At 41.9% G+C, this 22,522-nt stretch overlaps 1 protein-coding gene across 2 annotated transcripts in view; it reads right to left on the bottom strand.

Moving 5' to 3' along the window:
* The window catches only part of ITGA6 (integrin subunit alpha 6), an 85,827-nt gene that overhangs the window by 35,810 nt on the left and 27,495 nt on the right, over nt 1-22,522 (bottom strand). For both annotated transcript variants that reach the window (XM_018064673.1, XM_018064676.1), the window contains exons 2-9: nt 11,047-11,171; nt 9,560-9,639; nt 7,635-7,890; nt 5,876-6,007; nt 2,575-2,785; nt 1,677-1,870; nt 1,449-1,537; nt 626-744 (exon numbers count right to left, since the gene is read on the bottom strand). In XM_018064673.1, the coding sequence (XP_017920162.1) occupies nt 626-744; nt 1,449-1,537; nt 1,677-1,870; nt 2,575-2,785; nt 5,876-6,007; nt 7,635-7,890; nt 9,560-9,639; nt 11,047-11,171 (1,206 nt within the window). The remainder of the gene's footprint in view (nt 1-625; nt 745-1,448; nt 1,538-1,676; nt 1,871-2,574; nt 2,786-5,875; nt 6,008-7,634; nt 7,891-9,559; nt 9,640-11,046; nt 11,172-22,522) is intronic.

The raw sequence follows: 22,522 nt of genomic DNA, 5'->3' as shown, positions 1-22,522 counted from the left end.
ACAGTTGATGGGCAAACCGCTGCAGCCTTTCTGGAGATCATTTTGGTTGAAGGAATCACAAGTCCTAAAACACACATGCCCTTCAGTTTCGCAACTCACTTTTAGGAAGTTATCATAAGGAAATAATCTAGGACATGAAGAAAAGTAAGGATGCTCACCAGCTTTGTGTATTAAGGAAGTAAACCACCAAACCTGGAAAGCAACCTAACTGCCCAATGACAGTATGACAGGATGGCAGTTGTTAAATAAACTATGACCCAAAATAAACAACCCAAAAGTTGTTAAATAAACACATGACCCATGTGATGTCTCAGGCAACCGTTAACTTCATTTCAGAAAAGTACTCAACGACAGGGAAATAACCCACTATGCATTATACTCACTCACAGAAAAAGGCCACTATTCATTACAAACCAGCAAAAGCAGGTTACAAAACGGTATGTACATTACAATCTCAATTTTGTTAAACATACATGTATATTCACAGGAAAAAACCTAGACTTTGCCTTTGAAGTACAGTTGTTACAAATTCCAATTCAAAAGGTCAAAAAAAAAAAAAAAAAAAAAAACCCAACTCTAGTGTAAGTAGATTTACCAAACAAGCTTAAAGCCAGAGATTACACACCTGAAAATAGTCACTGAATCTGAGAGGGAACCAACAGCAACATCAGGGTAGGAATTTCTATCAAGGTCCATGTTCCCAGCAATTGAATATCCAAAAAAAGGTGCTTTACCCTCAAGAACCTGAAAGGAACAGGGCATCAGAACGGACACCTGGCTACTAAGATAAGTCTTTCATTTATGCTATGAAGATAAGTCTCTTTTGAACTGAAGTTAAAGAGTTTACTTACAAATTATATTAAATCACAACTGAATTATAAATAAGTACACACATGATCAAACATTCCATGCATTTTACTTTCACAAAAGTTACCTGATTTATGGTGTATCTCAAAAGACAGAAGAGAATTTTTGATAACCTTATGTACCATATTAAGTCAATCAGTGTATTTCAAACCAAACTTCTCTTCCTGCCCTCCAAATGTCTTATTTTCCTCTAAAGCAATTTTTAGATTTTGATATCTGATTCTCTATGCAATTACAATCATCTCTTATGTCTGTCCAGTTTCATCCCTTCTTAATATGCTACTAAAGGAAATATATCACATTCTATCTCTTTATGCTGTCAGGGTAGAACAGTCTTTTCCTTTGGCTTAGTTTGATCCTTAGTTTACCAAAGAAATTTTACAATTTAAAACAAGCAGCTCATTGCATTTAAATCTGTTTACAAGCTATCTTCTAATACATTTTTTATAAAACCAAAGTTCATACTATTTTAGACTTGTAAGTAACACATGATTAGTGTGAAAATTCACATAAACCTAAACAATCCATTGGAAAGAAAACTACTGAGACCTTAACTGTAGAAATCCAAGTTATGTGGTTACCTGTGTTGGTTTGGTATTTATTCCATTCGCAGATCCATGATAGATAAAAACCTTCCCCTTACCATCATAGGGTGCTCCAACTGCAATATCTGTTAACAACACCACGTTTTAACAAACGTCACATTTTAAAAGCATTCCAATACAATGTTTTAAAATAGATGAGGACTCACTACTTTAGACAATCACATAATCTATAAATCATGACCATTTCACAATCTATTTGTCTACCTGGGTAGCCATCTTGATTAATATCACCAATATTTTTGACTGCAATGCCAAACATAGAATCTTTGGTTCCATTAAGACGAATCGGCTTGACGTTATTCCATCTGCCTTGCTGGTTAATGTAGACATATGCTGCACCTCCAACTTCTCCACTTCTATCAAAATACTGTGGGGCTCCAATAACTATATCTTGCCACCTGAAAACATAATGAGGGGAAGAACTGTAAACCACTGGCCAAAATATCAGCAAGCTTAGGGAGAATCGCACATGAATGGGTACTAAGGACACAAAGAGATACGATAAAAAGGACCTCAAATCTGGAATTTATATCTCATCAATTGAAGTATTTTTTCTAAAAACTAGGTAGCCTCTAATAACACCCAAAGGAAAACATCAACTGTAAGAATTTGAAGCCAGTTTCCAAGTTACATCTATAGTGCAGAGGGCCTCCCAGTAAAGATTCCACTCCCTTCCACCTTTGACCTTCTACCAAAGACCCAGATTGGCACTATCAACCAGAGACCTTTGTATCAACTTTGTCACCAATCCCTACTTTCAAGAGCACATTCTGGCTGCTCCAAAATCCCCTTAAGAAACCACAGAACAGAACCACGTAGCTGTCATTTTTTTTTTTTTTAGTTAAATTTTAATTCTCACAGACCCATGATCCTAGGACATAGTAAAAACTGAAGCCTGAAAATGTAATCCTACATCCTAGGGAGGGTAATGAATGTCTGCTACCAAAATATAAGTGAGGAAGACTGATGGGATGGTAAAAATTTGGCAGCAGAAATATTCTTTGCATCAACTAACCTGGAAGGGTATTTCCTCTCAACACCTATAGAAGCCAGAGCAGCAATGAGTTCTTTGCAAATGTAAACTAACCTCAGAGGCTCTTACCCGTCTTTGTTGAGGTCCACCACTGCCACGTCATAGCCAAATGAAGAAGCCAGCCCTTCCCCATCAAATATGTGCTCAGGGAGCAGGTGTGCAGACTTCAGGTCTCTTTTCAGCAAAACCACAGCTCCACTATGATTGGCTCTAGGAGCACCAGATACAAAAGTGATCTCATCTTTGGAAACAATACCTTTCCCTGAGTCCAAAGAAAAGCCTAGAAAGACAAAACATGGTACTTATCAACTCTGTTTTTCAGGAGGTATCTAACAGTGGTTACTGCATCACTACCTTTCGTTTCCCACCACTCTCCTTCTGACCCTCCCCCCAAGCTATCGTATCTATGGTAAGAATTACAGCACCAAGAGATCTGACTCAAGCACAAAATAGTAGGTGTTTCCCTGTTAAGGTATTTAAAGAAAAGCACCTGTGCTAGTTAGCATTTGTGTAACTTCAATCATGAAGCATACATGCTACTTAAGAATCAGTTCAAACTCCATTCCAATACTGAAACTGCTGTAAAAGGAGATCAAGCTGGATACTAAATTATCAAGGGAAAGTTACATCCTGTACACCAAGATGCAACCTGACATAGCATAATTGAGTGCCTATGGGTCTTGCTATAATGCAGTGATTAGTTAACTTCTATATTCATCAATCTCTCTGGTCATCAGGCAATAAAAGAATGCTAACAACATTAATATACCACAGCCAGTATTTTACTCCTTAGGGCCAACTTAGTTCTCAGACAGAAACATGCAAACAAAATCATGACTGATGAGATTTGAGAACCTAGCGTAAACAATAGAGGTGAGCAAGCTGTCATCCATATCAATTACACACTTGTTCGGAGGGCAGAAAAACATTAGAAACCTCATCATAAAGCATCAGGTAGGATGTCAGATTACCAACTGAGGTTAAATGGCAAGCAGACACAAATGCCCACACATCAAAATTGTCCAAATAAAGCAAACCTTCCTATGTGAAGATGAGGCAGATGCAGAATACTATAAGCTCACCCTTTTAATTGGGTTTTGTTTACGAAAAGCATCACCACTACTGTTGCAGTTCTCAAATTGTGAAGTGAGTTGAAAAACAGGAAGAGCTACAAGTTTAGAAAGGAGACACAATTGAATCCAGCTCTGGAAGCCATTCTGGCTGCAGAGCCTCAACCGCGGCATGCTTTTTGTGTGTGCTTCACTTGAAATGAAATAGAAAATAAAAAGATTTATGCTCTGTATGGATCAAAAAAAAAAAAATTCTTAAATGACCATGACCAAGACCATTTATTTGTCATCTCAGAGGTCACAAACCTAGGTAGCTATTCATCATCACATCAGGGGATGTGTCGGGCTGCTCCCTGGGAGGCTGTGTTTTATAAACAAACTGATCGGGATCTGTATAGGAAACGCTGGTCAAAAACAGCAGGCCTGTACACATGCACGGGACAGAAGAGATTGAAGAAAAAGCAATTATGCTTGGTAAGAGGCACACTGGCTACTGCCGTGCTCGCAATGATGAGGCCACCGCTGCATCCGGGAAGCCACCCTCTTTGCCAGCTTCCAAACCTCACGCAGATCATTTCCCTCCTAAAACCTGCTGATTTTTTTGAAATGACAGATGCACAGCCAGCCAAAATGTAGCAGCAGAAATGTGGCACTATTCTCTCCACCCCGACCCAGTACCCGCTTTTGAGGAAATCCATTCTGAAAGTGGCAAATGTGTTTAATAAAAAAAGTTTAATAGTTTCATGTGTTCCAGTAGACAATAAGATAAAATCCATGGGCATCTATCTTAGGAACGAAAGTGTTGGCTTCTTGACCAGAGCCATTAAACTGAAATGGCATAAACTAATCCCTAAGTAACTCATTTGAAGAGGTTTTCTGTTAAAATTTATTCAAATAAAATATTGGCTTATTGATAGTATTAATATTTACCTTGAAAATAATTTTACCCTGGAAAATCCTATTTAATAATTGAGACTGCAAACCACTCAGCCCTGTGTTCCCCTCCTGTCCTGCAAAGCCACTGACAGCATTCACATACCCAGCTGCTTCCCACCCTGTCCCAATCATTTTCATGAGCATTTCTTCCCTTTGCTGGGGGATTATTAATTGTGTGACCTCGGACTAGGAAATTTCCCTCAGTCACAGGGATTTTTTCGCCCATCAGCAAAAGGAAAATAATACTTATTTTATAATATAGTTGGAAAGAACAAATAAAACCTATAAAGTAGTAACAGTGTGTGATTTATAGCATACAGTAGGTGCTTAACAAATGGTTAAGTTTTCTCCATTCTATGTCTTCACATCAAGTTTTTAATTTAGGGGTGGGGGAGTTTCTGAAAAGTTTTTTTTAATTAACAGTATTGTTCATACATATCTATATAATTAGAACAATTTTTAAAGAATATGTTTACTAATATCTTGTTTAGAATTATCTTTAGATCTACACCCATTTTTTTCCCCTCTTTAACCTTCCATTGTTCTAGTAAGATCTCCAGCATATGGTACTTCTCTGTTTTTTAAAAAGAATAGGATACTATTTAGATTTAGTAGATTTTTTACATTTTTTCCAAGAATTACACAGTAATTATTCTTTATGTCAACTCATACCAAGAATTAAAGCTTTTAAAAGCCTTTGTGTAATTACCATAATGCACATGAATAATTTAGGACACCCATTAGTAACGCAAACAAGCGTCAGGAGTTAAGGAATTGGCACTTAGACCACAATCTGGGTGTCCTCGGAGCTGCTTTAGCAGTGCGGCTCTGGCTCGGCTGGAAAGCCCCCGTGCCACCCACCAGGGGCCTTGTGACAATCCAGAAGCAAGGCCAACCCTTGGAGAGGGGCAGTCACAGAGGATGGACCTAGAGGTCCTGACCTGCCACTTAAGAGTAACTTCATAAATGCAGCTCTTCAAGAGTATCTCTCCGAAAAGAGACTCTGAAGGGAGAGGAAGACAACTCAGCCTCTTGCTTACAAGCATGCATTGTGTCACGGCTGCATGGACCGCCTGGTGCGGGTTACAGAAGTGGACGGTGGCTCAGGAAACAGACCTCCAGGCAGGACAGAAAGTTTTAGGAGACAGTAGGTTTCCTCCTGCTTTGAGGCAGCTCGGGTCAGATAACCCAAGTATCAGTCAGAATACCTCAGGGATCACCAAGCTCTAAACTTCACTAAATGCAGCCACAGGCCCCCAGCCCCAGTCTGGCCCTTTCTCAGCCTCGCAGTCCAGGGTCCTGTGACGGCAGTGTCACACAGAGGCATCTGAGGAGGCAGGCACGTCATCTACTCTCACGCCTACCTAAGTAACTGTTAGCAGGAACAGGAACTAGACTTTCATCATGATCAGTCTCTCCACCAACTTCATAAGGCCCATCTTCAAAGATGTTCATGTCAAAAAAAGTGTTATTCTTTTGCTCTACGCGAACAATCCCTAAAAGAATGAAATGGTAAAAAAGAAAAAAAAATGAAGATGAAACAAAATAAAATAGATGGTTCTAATAAACATTCCTGATGTTATCATTAAGTTCAGAAAGAAAAATTTGGAGGGACAAAAGGCAGAAGGTGATTTTGAGGTTATTAAAGTTAAAAAATCCTGTTTGTGTAGATTTTTACATCAAACAAAACTGTTCTAGTAATAAAAAAAATGCACACGTGTTTTCATGAATTATCCTTATAATGCCATGAAAATGGAATTATAGATGGAAAATGGAATGCTTAATTAACTAAACCTACAGAAAACTCTTTAATTATATGAACCTGATATATTTTATATTTTCTATAATCCTAAATCAATTTACCTTCTCTACTATGGTGTGAAAGCAAGATTAGTATTTTGATATTTTCTTCCAATCATTTTTAACCAGAGATTTTAAATCTTCAAAAAATTTTCAGACCTCATCATTGAAAAGAGACTATCTCACATAATAAGTCTACTATATGATTTTTTTTTTAAGTGGTAACATTTTAAGTCAGCATTTACAAAGCAGGCAAGATGTATTTCCCAGAAATTAAAACATACATAATTGGTGGGTGTTTTTTATTTTGTTTTACCATGTATGCCATCTCTTGCTAAAATAAAACTATTTCTAAATTCCGTGTGTTATTAGGTCAAGATAACCCAACAAATGCTGCTATGTGGAAGATTCAGCTGAGGGTGGGCAGCCTGAGGAAATTATTCCCAAAGCTTGCTATGAATGGCATACCCAGGAAGGTGTTCAAGGACCATTCCTAACAGAAATCAAAACTCGGAAATTTCTGAATGAACGATGAAAAATTTTCCCAATGTTTTTCTGACTATACAAAATGTAAGAACATAGAATTTATTCCAATAAATTTCTTCCCCAAAAATCTTATTTCTGAATCAGATGTAGTACTCTTCACTATGAATTAGAATCAAGTAAATTGTCCTTTATAATAGAGCGGTTTTCTACATCTGCTTAATTTTTTCAGAAGTTGAACTTTTATTACGGGGGCACTGACCGTGTTCCTCCAGGCAAAAAATGTGATGTCGTGCCCTTCACCTCCATCTTGAAATGATTTAAACAATATCATTCAACAACCTTTCCACAAGTTATCTGCGATCATCTCAAAGCTTCCTAATTTCTTATCTGTCTAACTACCCTGCTTTATTAGCAAAACATAGCCCGAGTAATACATGACTAAAGAAATGTCTGTATCAATATAATATTATTTGTATACAACATCACTCAATTCTTCTCAGTTTTCAGATCCCTATGTTAAAATTAAAACTTTCAATTTCATCAGAAAAGCAAATACAAAACAGCAAAAACTAATGCTAACTATATTTTTACAAAAGGAAGTTAATTAGTTATATGAATGTAAATTGCTGGCAGAGGGGAAAAAAATCTTAGAACATAGATTTTGACTATTGTTTTTAAAAATCAGAATTAAGATATTTTAATAATCCTACTCTACTTCTATAATATAAAAATGCCTTATGACACATTCTGTTTTAACTTAAAATGTACTAAATCATGGTGCATAGGCAGAAATTATACAGTCATTCTAATCTCCATTTCTATAAATATATGGCATACCTTTCCAGTTATAAGTGCCTGGGGCTCCAAACGCAATGTAATGGAAGTCTTTAGTAAAAGTAGCTGCTACACCTTGCTGGCAAGAACCAAATTTTTCATGACCTCTCAATCGGCCATCACAAAAACTCCAGTCTCCTCCATCCATATCATCTTCAATCCTGAGATTCTGACTTAGGACGTAGCACCTTCCGAAGATGTCTCGGGATTCCTGCTTTGTATTAACATGTTGTCTTTTTTCATATCGATGAGCACATGTCTGCAAGCAGATGAATAAAGCAGCCCACATGTGTTGGCAAACCCGAAGTTTTTCATTACAAACCAATGGAATTGTCAACGATCAAGAGGTTAATTCTAAACGGGATGTTAAATGTGTCCTCATCCTGAGACTAGGCCAGAAAACCAGCAAATGTTCCCCAAAGTTGCAAGAAAGAGACCATTATCCAGCACAGGACTTCTGTCTTATCGTCACCCAGAGAATAATGCTGCAATTTAAATATTGAAGGCCAATCTGTAATCCCCTGGAGAAGGAAATGGTAACCCACTCCAGTATTCTTGCCTGGGAAATGCCATGGACAGAGGAGCCTAGCAGGCTACAGTCCATGCGGGCGCAAAAGAGTCAGATATGACTTAGTGGGACTTCCCAGGTGGCGCCAGTGGTAAAGAACCTGCCTGCTGATGCAGGAAACATAAGAGATACAGGTTTGATCCCTAGGTCAGGAGGATTCCCTGGAGGGCATGGCAACCCACTCTAGTATTCTTGCCTGGAGAATCCCATGGACAGAGGAGCCTGGTGGGCTACAGTCCATAGGGTCGCACCCGACTGAAGCAGCTTAGCACACATGCACACACACATGACTCAGTGTTTAAACAACAACAATCTGCAATTCACAGACAATTTATTTGTAAATTTACCTGTCACATAAACAATGGGAAACACCTTATTTAATCTTCTCAATTTAATTGGCTTTTAGTGGCTACATAAACCTTCGTATCAGTATGTTCACGAAAAGAAGGAACATGTTCCAGAGGAGAGAAATCATGGACATATTTTCCCAAGAACTGGGCTAAAACAAAGGCATTTTCCTATTATCCATACTATTTCCTCACAATCAATCCTATCTTAACTTATCCTTTAAACTCTGAGATTAAGTTTATTTTAAAAGACAGAAAAAATCATACTGCCGGGAGAGACTAAATAAACTCTAATTTTCACATATGGGTATTCATGGCCACCCTCTATATAACACAGGTGGAAAACACAATGTCCAAGTCAATATCCTATAATGCATCTCCTTAGATGTAAAAATTCAATACTTGGTAAAATTCTCATTTTTCTCAAAATTCTACATAAATTTGTTACAGCAACCAGATTTTGAAAGAGACAGAAAGACCGTCATGATCCAGTCTGGCACCTCCAAGACCACCTACACATTCCATTGAACAACCCTTTTTTCTTGGCTACCACTTCTATCTGAAGTAGCCCAGAAACTAAAGAGTTTAAAATGATCTGATCCTTACTTTGCATGACCATTCCCATATTTTTGTAACTCATCTATAATAGCTGCATAGTTCCTAGGACAAAAACCATGTAAGGTTTTGCTTTGGTTTTTCAAGACCACCTAAAGTTGTAGGGATATTCAGTAAAGGCTTTTAAGTAAGTTTTTTGGATCTAAACGTTCTAAGGAAAAGCAGCTTGTAGAGCTGTCGGACATGACTGAGCGACTTCACTTTCACTTTTCACTTTCATGCATTGGAGAAGGAAATGGCAACCCACTCCAGTGTTCTTGCCTGGAGAATCCCGGGGACGGGGGAGCCTGGTGGGCTGCCGTCTATGGGGTCGCACAGAGTCAGACACGACTGAAGCGACTCAGCAGCAGCACACAACGGGCACTCAGAGCAGAACGGACACATCTCTGTATACTTACCACAACTTTGCCGCCTGGACCCTGGCTTTGGACAGTGACTCCCATCCACTGATCTTCCTTGCTTTCCGATGAAGGGTCAGCTGCGGAGAAAGCAGCATAGGTCACACACACACACACACACACACACACACACACACAGAGCTACGACTTCAAAGCTACTGCAACACGCCATGAACCAATTAATGAGCAAAATGTAAGAAACAGCTTCTAAACTGCCTTGACTCCAAGTCTAACTACTTAGTAAGTGCAGTTACTCAATCCATAAAAATTACTTTCCATCTTAAGAAAACAGGTGAGTGGTTATTGGTGTTTCACAAAATTCTTTACATAAAGTATATAATTCTACCTGGTGGCCCTTCACCTTCTCTGACACCCAGAGTCCCAAGAACAGAAATGACCATCCAAACTAACAAAAAGGGAGTTACTTCTCTACATACCCTCAAATTTGTTACATGATAGCTTGAACTTTGCTTTTCTTTACTGGAGATGGGAAAACAAGGCCTCAGATCCACTTTCTATCTTTCTATTGATGAAAAAAAGGAAAATGATATATTTATTTTTACCTCCTCCTTCCAAAAAGGAGAGAGGGAAACCAAAAATCTCACCGTGTGCTCTTCAGTATCAATTTGAGCCTACTGTATAACCCTACATCCAAAATTTTGCCTTCCTTAATGAGATGGCAGGCATGATTTTCAATTTTGAATCATTACGAAAACATCAAAATTAAACAACTTTAGGTAGGCAAAAGGAAAAATGCCAAAATGTTAAGTAAATAGGCATTATCGCTACATTATCGGTGGGTTTGAGTTTTTCTTTATAGTTCAATGTCATTTACAGATTTTCCACAATTAACATATATTATTTTCCAATCAGTTAAAAAAAATTTGTTGCTAAAAAGATTTAAAAAAAAAAAAAAAAAAAACAAGAGAAGAATATAAACATGAAGCTGCAAATCTGCGTCGACCAAGAACGCCAAATTAGGTTTGGTTGCAGCTTCTCAGGACACTAATTGCTCTGCCCACCACACAGTCTATACAAAACAAGCCTCTATCTGAGATAATAGGGAAATTTTATCCATATTGTCCAGCTCTCATTTTAGAGAGATCTTATATTTAACAGCCTTTCTCCCTAATATTTTAACAGCAAATGAGAACTTTTGGCTGCTGAGTACAGGATACACATTCTTTTTTCTGAACAGTTTTTCAAGTCTCCTGTAGAACCTCAACACATCACTAGGTGGCAACATCAATACACCATACCAGTTTGGAAACCAGGGTTGGGGAGACACCAAAAACAGGGCAGCCAAAGTGACTTAAAAAGTAAATGTTCTCAGGGCAAGCAAGAAACAGTCAAGGCCCAGGCAATTAAGAGAGGCCTTCTCTCCAAGAATAAATGCTTGTCCCCCTCTTTCCTTCCTCTTGGAAAGGGCAAGTGGGATACAGGTTGAGTTGGCCAAGGGAACACCGAGCAAGTCCAAAAGAACACACCGTCGTTATCAAATTCAATTCGCGTGCACGGCCCCCGGGAGGTGATGTCGCAGCTGTACAAGCCTCCTGTTCTGTTGGCCTTCTGCAGCGGAAGGGCCACGGCGCGGGGAGCCCCCACGAGCAATCTGTTGACGAAACAGAGAATTTGGAGATTTGAGCTGAATATGCATTTAACACTTAGAGTCAGAGCCAAGAGATACAGGAATTATTCTCTTGTCAAAAAGCCGCCTAATTCTCCGCCAGTTTAGGTGGTGAGGGAGAACAAAAGCAGAGCCCTGTGACATGCAAAGATGCGAGTAAAGCACAAGAAGAGGGGCTGTTCAAACAGGTGAAAGACACGCCCATCTCTCGCAGCATCAGCAGCTCTCTGCTGGGCACGAGTCTGGTGTTTTAGAAGACACTTTCCACAGAGCCTGCCCCCTACACCTAAGCCAAGGACATCACAAGGAACTCAGACAAAACAAACACTCCCTCGCTGGGGGAGAAAAATGGTCACATTAAACTGAAATGATAATACATCTGTTTCTAACACTGTGTCTTCTTAGGGTGGGGGCGCAGGGTTCAAAGGTAATTTTTGAATATCCCCCAGGTTTCCAGTTTATATACTGTTTAGTTGATTAAACCAGGTGGCCACTGGACTGAGGCGGGTCTAAGGCTATGGCAGCCTATGGAAGCAAACTGAAATCCCAGCCTGCAAACGTCTCAAGGTTACAAAACCAAACCAGGGGGAACCGGTTGCGAACAGGCACCCAGACGGCAAGCCAATCGAACCATTTCCTCGCTTTGCTTCCTTCCTGTCCTTACTTTCTGTGTCTTTCCCTGCTCCTGCTGGTTCGACACTGCCAGGTTTGCACTGATTTCTACTCAAATAAACTTGTCAAGGTTTTAATATGCCTCAGTTTACCTTTTAACAATATAGATTTGGAACCAAATCTTTCCCCAAGATACACCTCGACCGAATTACTGTTTTGTAGCCTCTTTCTGCATCAATTCTCACTTTCTGGCACTTGGTCCTCTTGACAAGCTCCTCTTCTTTCATCCAATCAGTCTCCACCAAGGATTCAGGGATGGTCTGAGAGTACCTTCCATGCAGTAGGCACCACAATGTTCCCTCTCCCCTCCCACCTCAAGGTTCCTGCCATCTCCAGTAAGAGAGGCTCCTAAGCTAAACCCACAATCCTTAAAAGCTGACTGCTTCTCAGCCAATGGGATCGTTAAAGACACGCTATCTTTTTGCTGTGTTCTTTTGCTAATGTCTTTTTTATTTCATTGAAGGATAATTGTTTTACAGAATTTTGTTGTTTTCTGTCAAACCTCAACATGAATCAGCCATAGGTATACATATATCCCCTCCCTGTTGAACCTCTCTCCTATCTCCCTCCACATCCCACTCCTCTAGATTGATACAGAGCCCCTTTTGAGTTTCCTGAGCCATACAGCAAATTCCTGTTGGCTATCTATTTTGCATATGGTAATGTAAGTTTCCATATTACTCTTTCCATACATCTCACCCTCTCCTCCCCTCTCTCTGTATCCACAGTCTATTCTCTATGTCTGTTTCTCCACTGCTGCCCTGTAAGTAAATTCTTCAGTACCATCTTTCTAGATTTCGTATATGTGCATTAGAATACAATATTTATCTTTCTCTTTCTAACTCACTTCACTCTGTATGATAGGTTCTAGGTTCATTCACCTCATCAGAACTGACTCAAATGTGTTCCTTTTTTTGGCGTAGTATTATTCCATTATGTATATGTACCATAACTTCTTTATCCACTCATCTGTTGATGGGCATCTAGGTTGCTTCCATGTTCTAGCTATTGTAAATAGGGCTACAATGAACAATGGGATACAAGTGTCTTTTTCAGCCCCGGTTTCCTCAGGGTTTATGCCTAGGAGTGGGATTGCTGGGTCATATGGTGGTTTTATTCCTAGTTTTTTAAGGAATCTCCATACCGTCTTCCATAATGATTATATCAACTTACATTCCCACCAACAGTGCAAGAGCAGTTTCCTTTTCTCCACACCCTCTCCAGCATTTATTGTTTGTAGACTTTTTGATGAAGGCCATTCTGACAAGTGTGAGGTGATATCTCATTGTGCTTTTGAGTTGCATTTCTCTAGTAATGACTGATGTTGCGCATCTTTTCACGTGTTTTTTGACCATCTGTATGTCTTGTTTGTAGAAACGTCTGTTTAGGCTTCGGGTTGCTGCTGCTGCTGCTGCTAAGTCGCTTCAGTCATGTCCGACTCTGTGCGACGCCAGAGACGGCAGCCCACCAGGCTCCCCCGTCCCTGGGATTCTCCAGGCAAGAACACTGGAGTGGGTTGCCATTTCCTTCTCCAATGCGTGAAAGTAAAAAGTTAAAGTGAAGTCGCTCAGTCGTGTATGACTCTTCACGGCCCTATGGACTGCAGCCCACCAGGCTCCTCCATCCATGGGATTTTCCAGGCAAGAGTACTGGAGTGGGGTGCCATTGCCTTCTAATGCCTTTTAATTACCATCAGTTTTACAGTCTTTGGGGTCTGGCTAACTAACTGACAACAAGGAAAAGAAACAAAGAGAAAAGGACGTACACCGGACCTGGACAGAGAGAAACAGAGCTGAAAGAGCAACCAGGCTAGAGCTGGGAAAAACAGCTGGGAACGCAAATGTAAACCAACAGCCAACTCCCAAAACAGAAAAGCCAATCCTGGCCTTCAGGAAACTCGTAACTCTCAGATGCAAATAACAAAAACTAAGACAAATAATAACACCACCCTCTCCGGGCTCAATGACAGGCCTTACAGCTTTTGTCTTTGCTATGATCCCAATAAAGGATTTAACACATTTTCTTTTAAAACCAATGCAGTGCAGTGGATGCAACGGAATAAAAATGCAGAGAAAACAGAGAGGGGTGCCAGACTCTGCCAGGGAGAGCCAATGAAGCGGGCCTTACAGAACACTAGCAGACTCACTCACACGTGAACATGGGGCCCTAGCACCATCCTTCCCCCCAGCCCCTCGGATGGCTGCACCATCAGCCACTACCTCCAATCCGCCCAGCATTTACAGGACGAAGGAGCACTCTCCAAGGTACAGAACTGGAACAGACACTGGGCAGGACTTCTGGGCAGAGCAAGGCCAAGGGCTCCTATCCCACACCTATTTTGTTAACATCATCCTTGCCTGATCCCAGGGGTTCCGACCAAGAGCTGCAAGGTGAATAGCCTAGACCCTGTGAGTGGCCAAGTTCAATGACTCAGCAAGGGTGAAGACGGAACCCTGTCCAGGTACTGGGAGGGATAAGCAAACTGCTGGGGTCAGAAGCACAGGATGTGGGCACCGGAAGCACTGGAAAATGTGTTCAGCCTCTAACTCTACAGATGAGCCAACAGAGGCTTTTGGGAGGAGGGCAAGCACTCTGCCCGTAAGGTCTCATAGGTAGCTGAGAGTCAGGAAAAAAACTACTTTGGAGCCATGTTCTCTCCATTCCTTTAAATTGCTTCCTAGGAAATAAAACCCAGGATTTTTCAGGTGTTTACAGTCTAGCTGGAAGGGCAAAACCTACACAAGTGAAATATTGAAGCAAGACCGGTTTCCTTTCCTGGCAGATTTAAGACCAATTCAGAAAGGGTGAGGGAAGGCGGAGCATTTTTGCAGCTAGGTGGGGTGAAGGTCCGGAGGAGATTTCCTATAAAGGTAATGATGACTCCAAGGGAAAGGCAGGAAAGAGCAGGCCAGGAGTTCCAAGGTTATTACAGTGTATCTTCTCTGACCACTTCCTGTCCTCATCCCCACCCAAGGAGCCTGGCAAGCTACCCCAAAGGCAGGCATTGGGCTTGTTATTTCCCGTTGACCCTTGCTCGTTGGTTCATTTATTCATTTCACAAGCATTTAAGAGCCTCCTAGGATGAGTAAGAATTGCCCCCTCTCCCTGCCCAACCCTGGCCCTGAGGAAGCCAGATCCATTATCTTTAAATTGCAGGGAGGCAGAAGCCATGACCCTGCAGAGACTTAGCAGCAGCAGCCATGCCAGGGTGGGGCAGAGTGCTGTGCCTGGTCCAGAGGGCACTAAATCTGCCCCAAGAAGTGTCACCTAGAGATGTCAGGAGCTGGAGGTGGCCCGGTGAGGGGCAGAGCACGTGCAAAGGCTGACAGGGAAGGAGCCAGAGTTAATGGAGGCATAAGAATCGTCGATGCAACAAGACGGGGTTTGGGGATGGGCAACCTGGTCTGCGGAGCTCCAGGTTCTGGTGCAAAGGGCCACAGAGGCGCACCTGCCGAGCAGGCTGGCTTCCGCCAACCCTTTACCCCAACAGGTGCTTCCGGGTTTCCTGTTGTTGACAACGCTGCGGAGATTGTTCCATTTACATAGACAATCCTTCAGGTCAAGCTGCTCCCTCCAGGTCCTTCCGGCCACGACCCCAGCCCCACCCCCGCCCCCAGCTACCTGGGAGGACTTCTGCCTCTAGGGTGCCAGCAGATTTCCACACAAGCATGACAGACTGGCCCTTCAACTCCAGTTTGCTGGCTGGTTAAAGGAGCTGTGGCAGCAAAAATTCCCCCTGTGCTATAAATGCCAAGCTCCTATAGATTTTGGGGTGAGGGGACGACACGAAAGGAAAAGAAAACTGGACAAAAGGAGAGAAACGCACCTCTGGAAAACAGTGTTAGTTGTCACTTTGCCCCCTGTGTCCCCAGCCCTGTCCCTTCTCCCAGGTCCCTGCTCTAACTGCACCCCATTCCATGAAACCCACACTTACAGGAAAATCAGGAAAGCAATGGGGAGAGCAGGTGGAGCTCAGTCAGATAATATCAGGGTCACAGAAAAGGTAAGGAAGCACTTTGATGGAAGAACCTGGTACCTCCCCCCCTCCCTCACATCAAAGTCAACAACTGATAGGTCTCTTAATCCTCAAGGTAAGGTAAAGTTGCCCTCGCTTGTTCAGGAACTAAGCAAATTTTGATTTCTGTTTAGAACCAGCCTTCATCACAAAAGATCACAACCCATTCTCTAAAGCTATGCCGAGCAAGGACAAAGAAATGAAAACAGAGCTGTATGTATCCAGTCAATGACACTGGCCTGGTGCAACCCCTCTACTTCCTAATTAAGCCTTTTAGGACCTGGGCACCGGCCTGAGCCAATCGGAACCAGCCAGCTCCTGGGACAGCACAGCGAGTGCAGCTCTAGGAAGGGCAGCTTGAATCTGGCGGGGAGACTCGGGCCACATCCAAATCCACTTTCTGCTCAAATCCTACTTTTTTGCCCCCTGTGAAGCTGGTTTTAGTGAGCAGCAGGCAGTCTGGGCACTGCCTGGATACCCACAGCAACTCCTAGGACCCAGGCAGCAGCTGCCAGGCAGTTCATTTTCCTTTAAGCAGCAGCAGCAGCGGCTGCTCTTCTTACTGACCCACCCAGGATGAGAAGAATTCAGAAGTACGGTAGCAACTCACATTCAGAGTGACAGGGATCAAGGGACCTAAAAGTTATGGCCGTCAAAGGGAAATGGTGGAAATTAACAGAACAAGGTCCAAGAAACCTATTCCCTTATCAGGTCAAAAGAAAAACCGTAATCAAGGAAGGGCAGGAGTCTGAGTTTGAACTTAGATTGTTTTAGACACCAAAATGAACAAGAAAAATTACTTCCCAAATTGCTTTTCACAGGGCCAGTGGACGATCACCTCCACTGTTTTCAAGCTGTACTGACATAAAAACTGCCTTGGGATTCTAACATATTGGAAACCTACCTGTAAGATACAAAACTCAAAATGTGCAAAACCACATCATCTTTAAAGATGAGAAACAAAATTTGAAATAGTGAAATACGATGTCGAACTACACAACTGTGGCGGTAACATAAATTCAGGTCTTTGCAGTCTAGATCAAAATTCTTGGCACAAAGGTTCAGGACCCTATCATGCTATTTAATCACAAAGTTATTTCAAACTTCAAGTAAGCCTTACTCCTGTTTCCTATAGTCAAGTTCTCTCCCAAACAGAGTTGGTATACTTTTGCATAACTATTAATACAGCTACCAAAAGTTCTCAACACTGGGGTACTTTTAAAACTCTAAGGACAATAGCAGCTTTGCTTCATTGTTTTGGCACTAATTCATTTCCTCAAGGATTAAAGATTCTGTCTCTAGCTATGCAACTCTGTCCCAGGAAATGTGAAATACTGCTTCATTAGAACAAGGACACTATTATTGCTTAACTTAAAACACAGCCTTCTTAGTTTGTCCAAATTAAGCCTTAAATTAGAAGATGACATTAATAATTCAACTGTCACCTCTACATTTAGCCCATCTTCGAGTTCAGTCCTTAATTTTTAACAGTAATAAAGACAAATGGCAAGAAATAAAAATGAAAGAATTTACAGGAGAGAGCAACAGATTCCACATTCATCTCAAGACCCTACTCTCTGGGCAAAGTCCTTTTTTAAAAATCCTGGATTTACTACTCTGTAACTCTAGATATCATGCTGATACATTTATTTCTCAGCTTACCAGCTTTAGGCAATTAACTGTTGATGCCACAATAGGAAAAAAAAAAGAGCTTACACTACCAGCTACTTTCCCTCCTATGTTTAATAACTACATTATTTCTTCTATTTGCTACCCTTTACGTTTTAAGTAATGTATTTTAACTTTTGCTTTCCTTTCATCAACTTTTGACAAAAATTTTTCCATTCCATTCCATTAGGAATATGATGCTATTGGCACTGTTTGCCCAACTTTCCTCTTGGTTTCTCTACATCCTATTTTTACACTATTATCAGAACCATTACCATTTACATTTTGTGTTGTAACCACAGTTTGGTCACCTGTTCTTTTATATGACCAGGTTAATGTTATTCAGTGCTGAACCAAACAGCACTGAAATTACTCTTTATCAGGCACCACTATTAGCAGCTCTTGGGAATGTCCCTGGTGGTCCAGTGGATAAGACTCCGCAACTCTTGAACCTATGCCCTAGAACACACACACCCAGAGAAGCCTGTGCTGCTGCAACACAGTGCCTGTGCAGCCAAAATAAAATATAAATAAAATGTGAGAAAAGCTCTTGGCCCCCAAGGGCATTGTTCCTAGCATCAAGGTCAAGCAGACTTGCTTTCCTTACACTCTATCAATTGTTTGGTGTGCCTGACATTTGGACCACAACTTTTGCTTTTCTTGGCGTTCTCATTACCTTTATTCCCCTCTTCCGTTGTTTGCTTTCATTCCAACCTCTATGGTTTCTAAGCTCCCAATCATACCTTGGGTGGAAGTCAGGAGCTTGTCTTTGCTCAGATGTCCTCCTCAGGGCCCTTGGGGCTCCTGAGTGTTCTAGAAGCAAGGTCAGAGTCATCTCTGGCTGTTATACGGGGTCATCCTAGCCCTTCCTTTCATTGCCCTCTCAAGTTGGTCTCCTTTGACCTAGGATCTCATGTTTTCTCTTATTTGATTTTCTTAAATGTCATCCTAAAGAACAGTGATATTGTTCTTTGTTCTATTGTTCAAAATAACACCAAAATGTTACTTTGCTCTGCTCTTGACTGAGAGCTTGGGTGTAGGATCTAGGTTGGACAACACATTCTTCAGAACATTGACATTACTGCTCTAATATATTCTAGAATCCAGTGTTGTCAATGAAAATTCTGACGTTAAGTCCTACTTTCATTTCTTAAAAGTGACTTTTAGGCTCTGCATTTTATCCGAGGGGTTCCAAACAGCACAACAGTACCTATGTGTGAACCATTACTACTCACTGTGTGCTGTGTGGCTTCTTTTAATCTAGAGAGCTAGGACATCAAGTTCCAGAGAATTCTCATGGTGCCTCCATCAGGTCACTCATTCCATTTTCTATTCTTCCTGGAACCTCTGTTAGCTAGTCAGGTGTTGGACCTCCTGGATTAATCTTTACCTTTTCCTTCCCTATTGATAGTTCTGAGATTTGACTTAATTTTCTAGTATTTCTAATTTTTAAGTTTCAGCAACTAAATTTGTAGTGTCCAAAAGCTCTTTGACGGATTGTGCCTTTCACATAACAATGCACCCTATTCTTATTTTGTGAATTAACATATCCTCAAAATTCTAAACATTTTACCTAGAAGGGTTTTCCCCCTCTGTTCTTTCTGCTTCTGGGTTTTCTTCCAAGTTTCCTCCTGCTTTACTTCAGGCATTCCCTTTTATGCTGCCAGCTCTCATCACATGTCTGATAATCCTTGTTTCCCTTGCTCTGCTCTTGTCTAAAAAAGGTCAGTTTTTTGCTCCGTCTCACCTCGACCAGGAATTCTGAAAGGGAGTTCTGGGTGGGGCCTGCTAACAGAGGCGTCACTTTAGGCTGAGTGAGTAGGGAGCTGCTGTCATGACTGCAAACCCGTCTTCAACGCTAGAGGTGCGCTAAGTCGCTTAAGTCGTGTCCGACTCTTTGCAGCCCGATGGACTGTAGCCTGCTAGGCTCCTCTGTTCATGGGATTCTCCAGGCAGGAGTACTGGAGTGGGTTGCCATGCCCTTCTCCACGGGGTCTTCCCAACCCAGCAATGGAGCACGTGTCTCCTACACTGGCAGGCAAGTTCTTCACCACTAGTGCCGCCTGGGAGGCCCCAATGCCAGAGGAAGATGGCTGAGTTCCCAGGGTGCCAGCATTCACACTAAGGAAACCTAGGTTTCCCTAGCTGTTTCTCAAATACCATAACTGCGTCACTTACATCTGCAAGAATCCATTCTTATCTCTGAGATGTAATCATTTAAGCTTTGTAAAACATGCACCTGTCAACGTTTCCATCCCCCTTCCCCTTCGAAAAAAGTACTATGTCTTGTTTCATTTCATTTTGCCAGAGTGTTAACCGCCAGCATTCCTGACGGGAATGAAGGTGTTACCTGGCACCTGTGGTCGCCTTCAGACCTTCGCCTCCAGATCCACCCCTCACTCCCAGTCCCTGCCGCACCTGAGGGGTCTCAGGGTGGACACAGGGCAGTCCCGGCAGGATACACTCCTGAGTGTGGCTCCCTCCCTTGTGAAGTCATAAATCAGATCCCAATCTGCTTTCTGCCTTTAGTAATAATCTCTCAGCCATCACGGAGCCTTGAGGAGCCTGCGGGGGAACCTGTACACCTAGTCAGCCATCTGAAACCATAAATCAAAATCCAGTCATTTCTGAAGGAATCTGAAGGAATCAGATTTTTCACCCCGCCCAGAGTCCTTGCAATTAGAAGATGATAATGTCCTTCTCCCAGCTGTTACCACACCATCTCTATTATAACCGCCACCCCTTGAATACCAAGGGCACCTCATAAGACTCCATGCATGGGGGGAAAATATCCTTTTTTAATCAATCTGTATATTTATGCCTTTATGAATGTAGATGAAACAGTCCATTGACATTTGATCATTTATACAACGGTTTTGAATAACATTTTATTTAACATTCATCTAATAGTTTTATTTCATGAAGCAATTAATTGTATTCAAACTCCAAAAGATGCTTTGACATTACTTTCTGAAGGCACTGTCTAACCCAGTTTTTTCAAAGCATTTCTAGGACATTTTAAAGTTTATAACCACATCCAAGACTTGCAATTATGGTGTCAAATCCTGAGAATTATCACTAAATGTGAGCTAAATTTATTTGCCTTTTGAAATCAACATATTTTACTTAAATATTTAAAAAAATTTTAACCTCTATCAGCATCCACAATTATAACTGATTGAGGTCCCTTTAGGCTACTGTGTTTACAGCAAACAAAACTTTGTTGCTCAAGTAAAGTAATCAAGAGGGCAGCTCTCAAAAGAGAACTATTTTATAAGGGCTCAAATATAAGGTGGCATAATTTGGGGATAAAAAAATAGATTTTGCCTTACAGAAAACAGCTCTAAAACCCCCAAGTTAGAGAGCTCTCTGTGGTGGACAGGCATCTTACAAAAGGCTCCAGATCATACCTTCTCCTCCTCTGAAAGGTCTAGGCCCTTCCACACAAAGGCCACGCTGTAGTGAGTCATTTTTGGTCAGTGTGTCTACAAAGTGGTTACAGCTTCCTGCCCTTCGCTGGGCTGACCAAGGTGCAGGTTTCCCCAGTACACGCCTGACTCACACCTGGTGACCTGGGCCCCCTTTTATTCTCAAAAATGTCCCACTTTGGTAGACAATTATACAGTCCTCCCAGCCTCAGATACAAGAAGAACAATGTAACCTGACTGATGCAAAAGCCTGAATTTAATAATGCTATCCCTGACAGTCTAACTGTGTGGCTGGGTTTGGCCACAGTCACACAGCTACCGGGGAGTTTATTTTGGCCTGGGAGGCCCCACAGTCAATGTCCACATGACCAGGCTGCCCAAGAACAGCTTGTCTGGTCACCGAAGCTCCACTGGCCTTCTGAGAGCCCCTCTTCTGGCCAGGCTCAGTCTCCAGATGTCCACCAACAGAAGCACCGTCCCTCCTCTGCCAAGGACCAGTGGTAAACAGGGAATGTCCACACCCCACTCATCACCCCTGGCCACCATCAGCAAACCTGGTAACCTGCCCAGACTGCTAGAGTTTCATCCGTTCGCTCCCCCCCTCCTTCCTTCTCCACCAGGTGAAGAGAACAGGAAGCACCGAGTCTTACTTGCGCTTTAATCTAAACTCTGCCTCTGAAACAAATTCCTTCAGAGGAGAGAGGGCCCGCTTCTCTCTCTTTTGGAATCAGTCAGTCAGTCTCAACTAGAGAATCAGTCAATCATCAGACTAACCCCCTTGTTAGGCTTTCCAAACAAAGTGTATATCATATGTTATTAAAGTCATAAAACAAACTATTCTTTTTTTGATGACTGGTTATTTGGAGATCTAAAAATATATGTGAGAATTCTGCACTCACAAGAATTGACATCCAGCAGCAGTCAGCTGTGCACTAGCAAATCTTATTGTATTAAGCATGTACTATTAGTCCTAAAGAATCATTTCCAAACAACCTGAAAACTAAGTATAAGTATGTTGGCTAAAACTCTAGCCTTCCAAGAAGTAGTCAAATAGGAAACAAACCGGTCTTTTTCCAGGGAAGTCACTGCTATTCACAACCATGTACTAGTGACCCTCTGCCTGGCTGAGTGTCTGGACACAAAGTCTCTGCCCTCACATAGGTCAGGGGCATAAGGCACCTAGAATGCAGCTCCATGAGGGCACAAATCTTGCTGTTTTTGACCCAGAGACCTATCCCAAGCTCCTGGAGCAGCTGCTGGCAATGGGGATGCACAAGTATTCACTGAAAAATGACCACAGCCCAACCCCCTCCAGGTGGGATGTGTAAGAGCCACTCTCCACTGCCCTGAACGGCAGGGAAAGTATCAGAGGTCATTACTACTAAGCGACCTGGTGGCAACAGCCGTCTATAACAAGACCTTGAGTGGAGGTGTATTATTTTTCTGTGGCTGCTAGAACAAGTTACACCAACTTAAGTGGCTTGAAACAGATTTCTTATCTTACAGTTTCCGTAGTTCAGGAGTCTAGAATGGGTCTCACTGGACTCGGGAAA

The sequence above is a fragment of the Capra hircus genome, chromosome 2 (assembly GCF_001704415.2).
Source record: "Capra hircus breed San Clemente chromosome 2, ASM170441v1, whole genome shotgun sequence".
Lineage (NCBI taxonomy): Eukaryota > Metazoa > Chordata > Mammalia > Artiodactyla > Bovidae > Capra > Capra hircus.
Note: the sequence above shows the minus strand (reverse complement) of the source record. Positions and strands in the feature narration are given on the sequence as shown.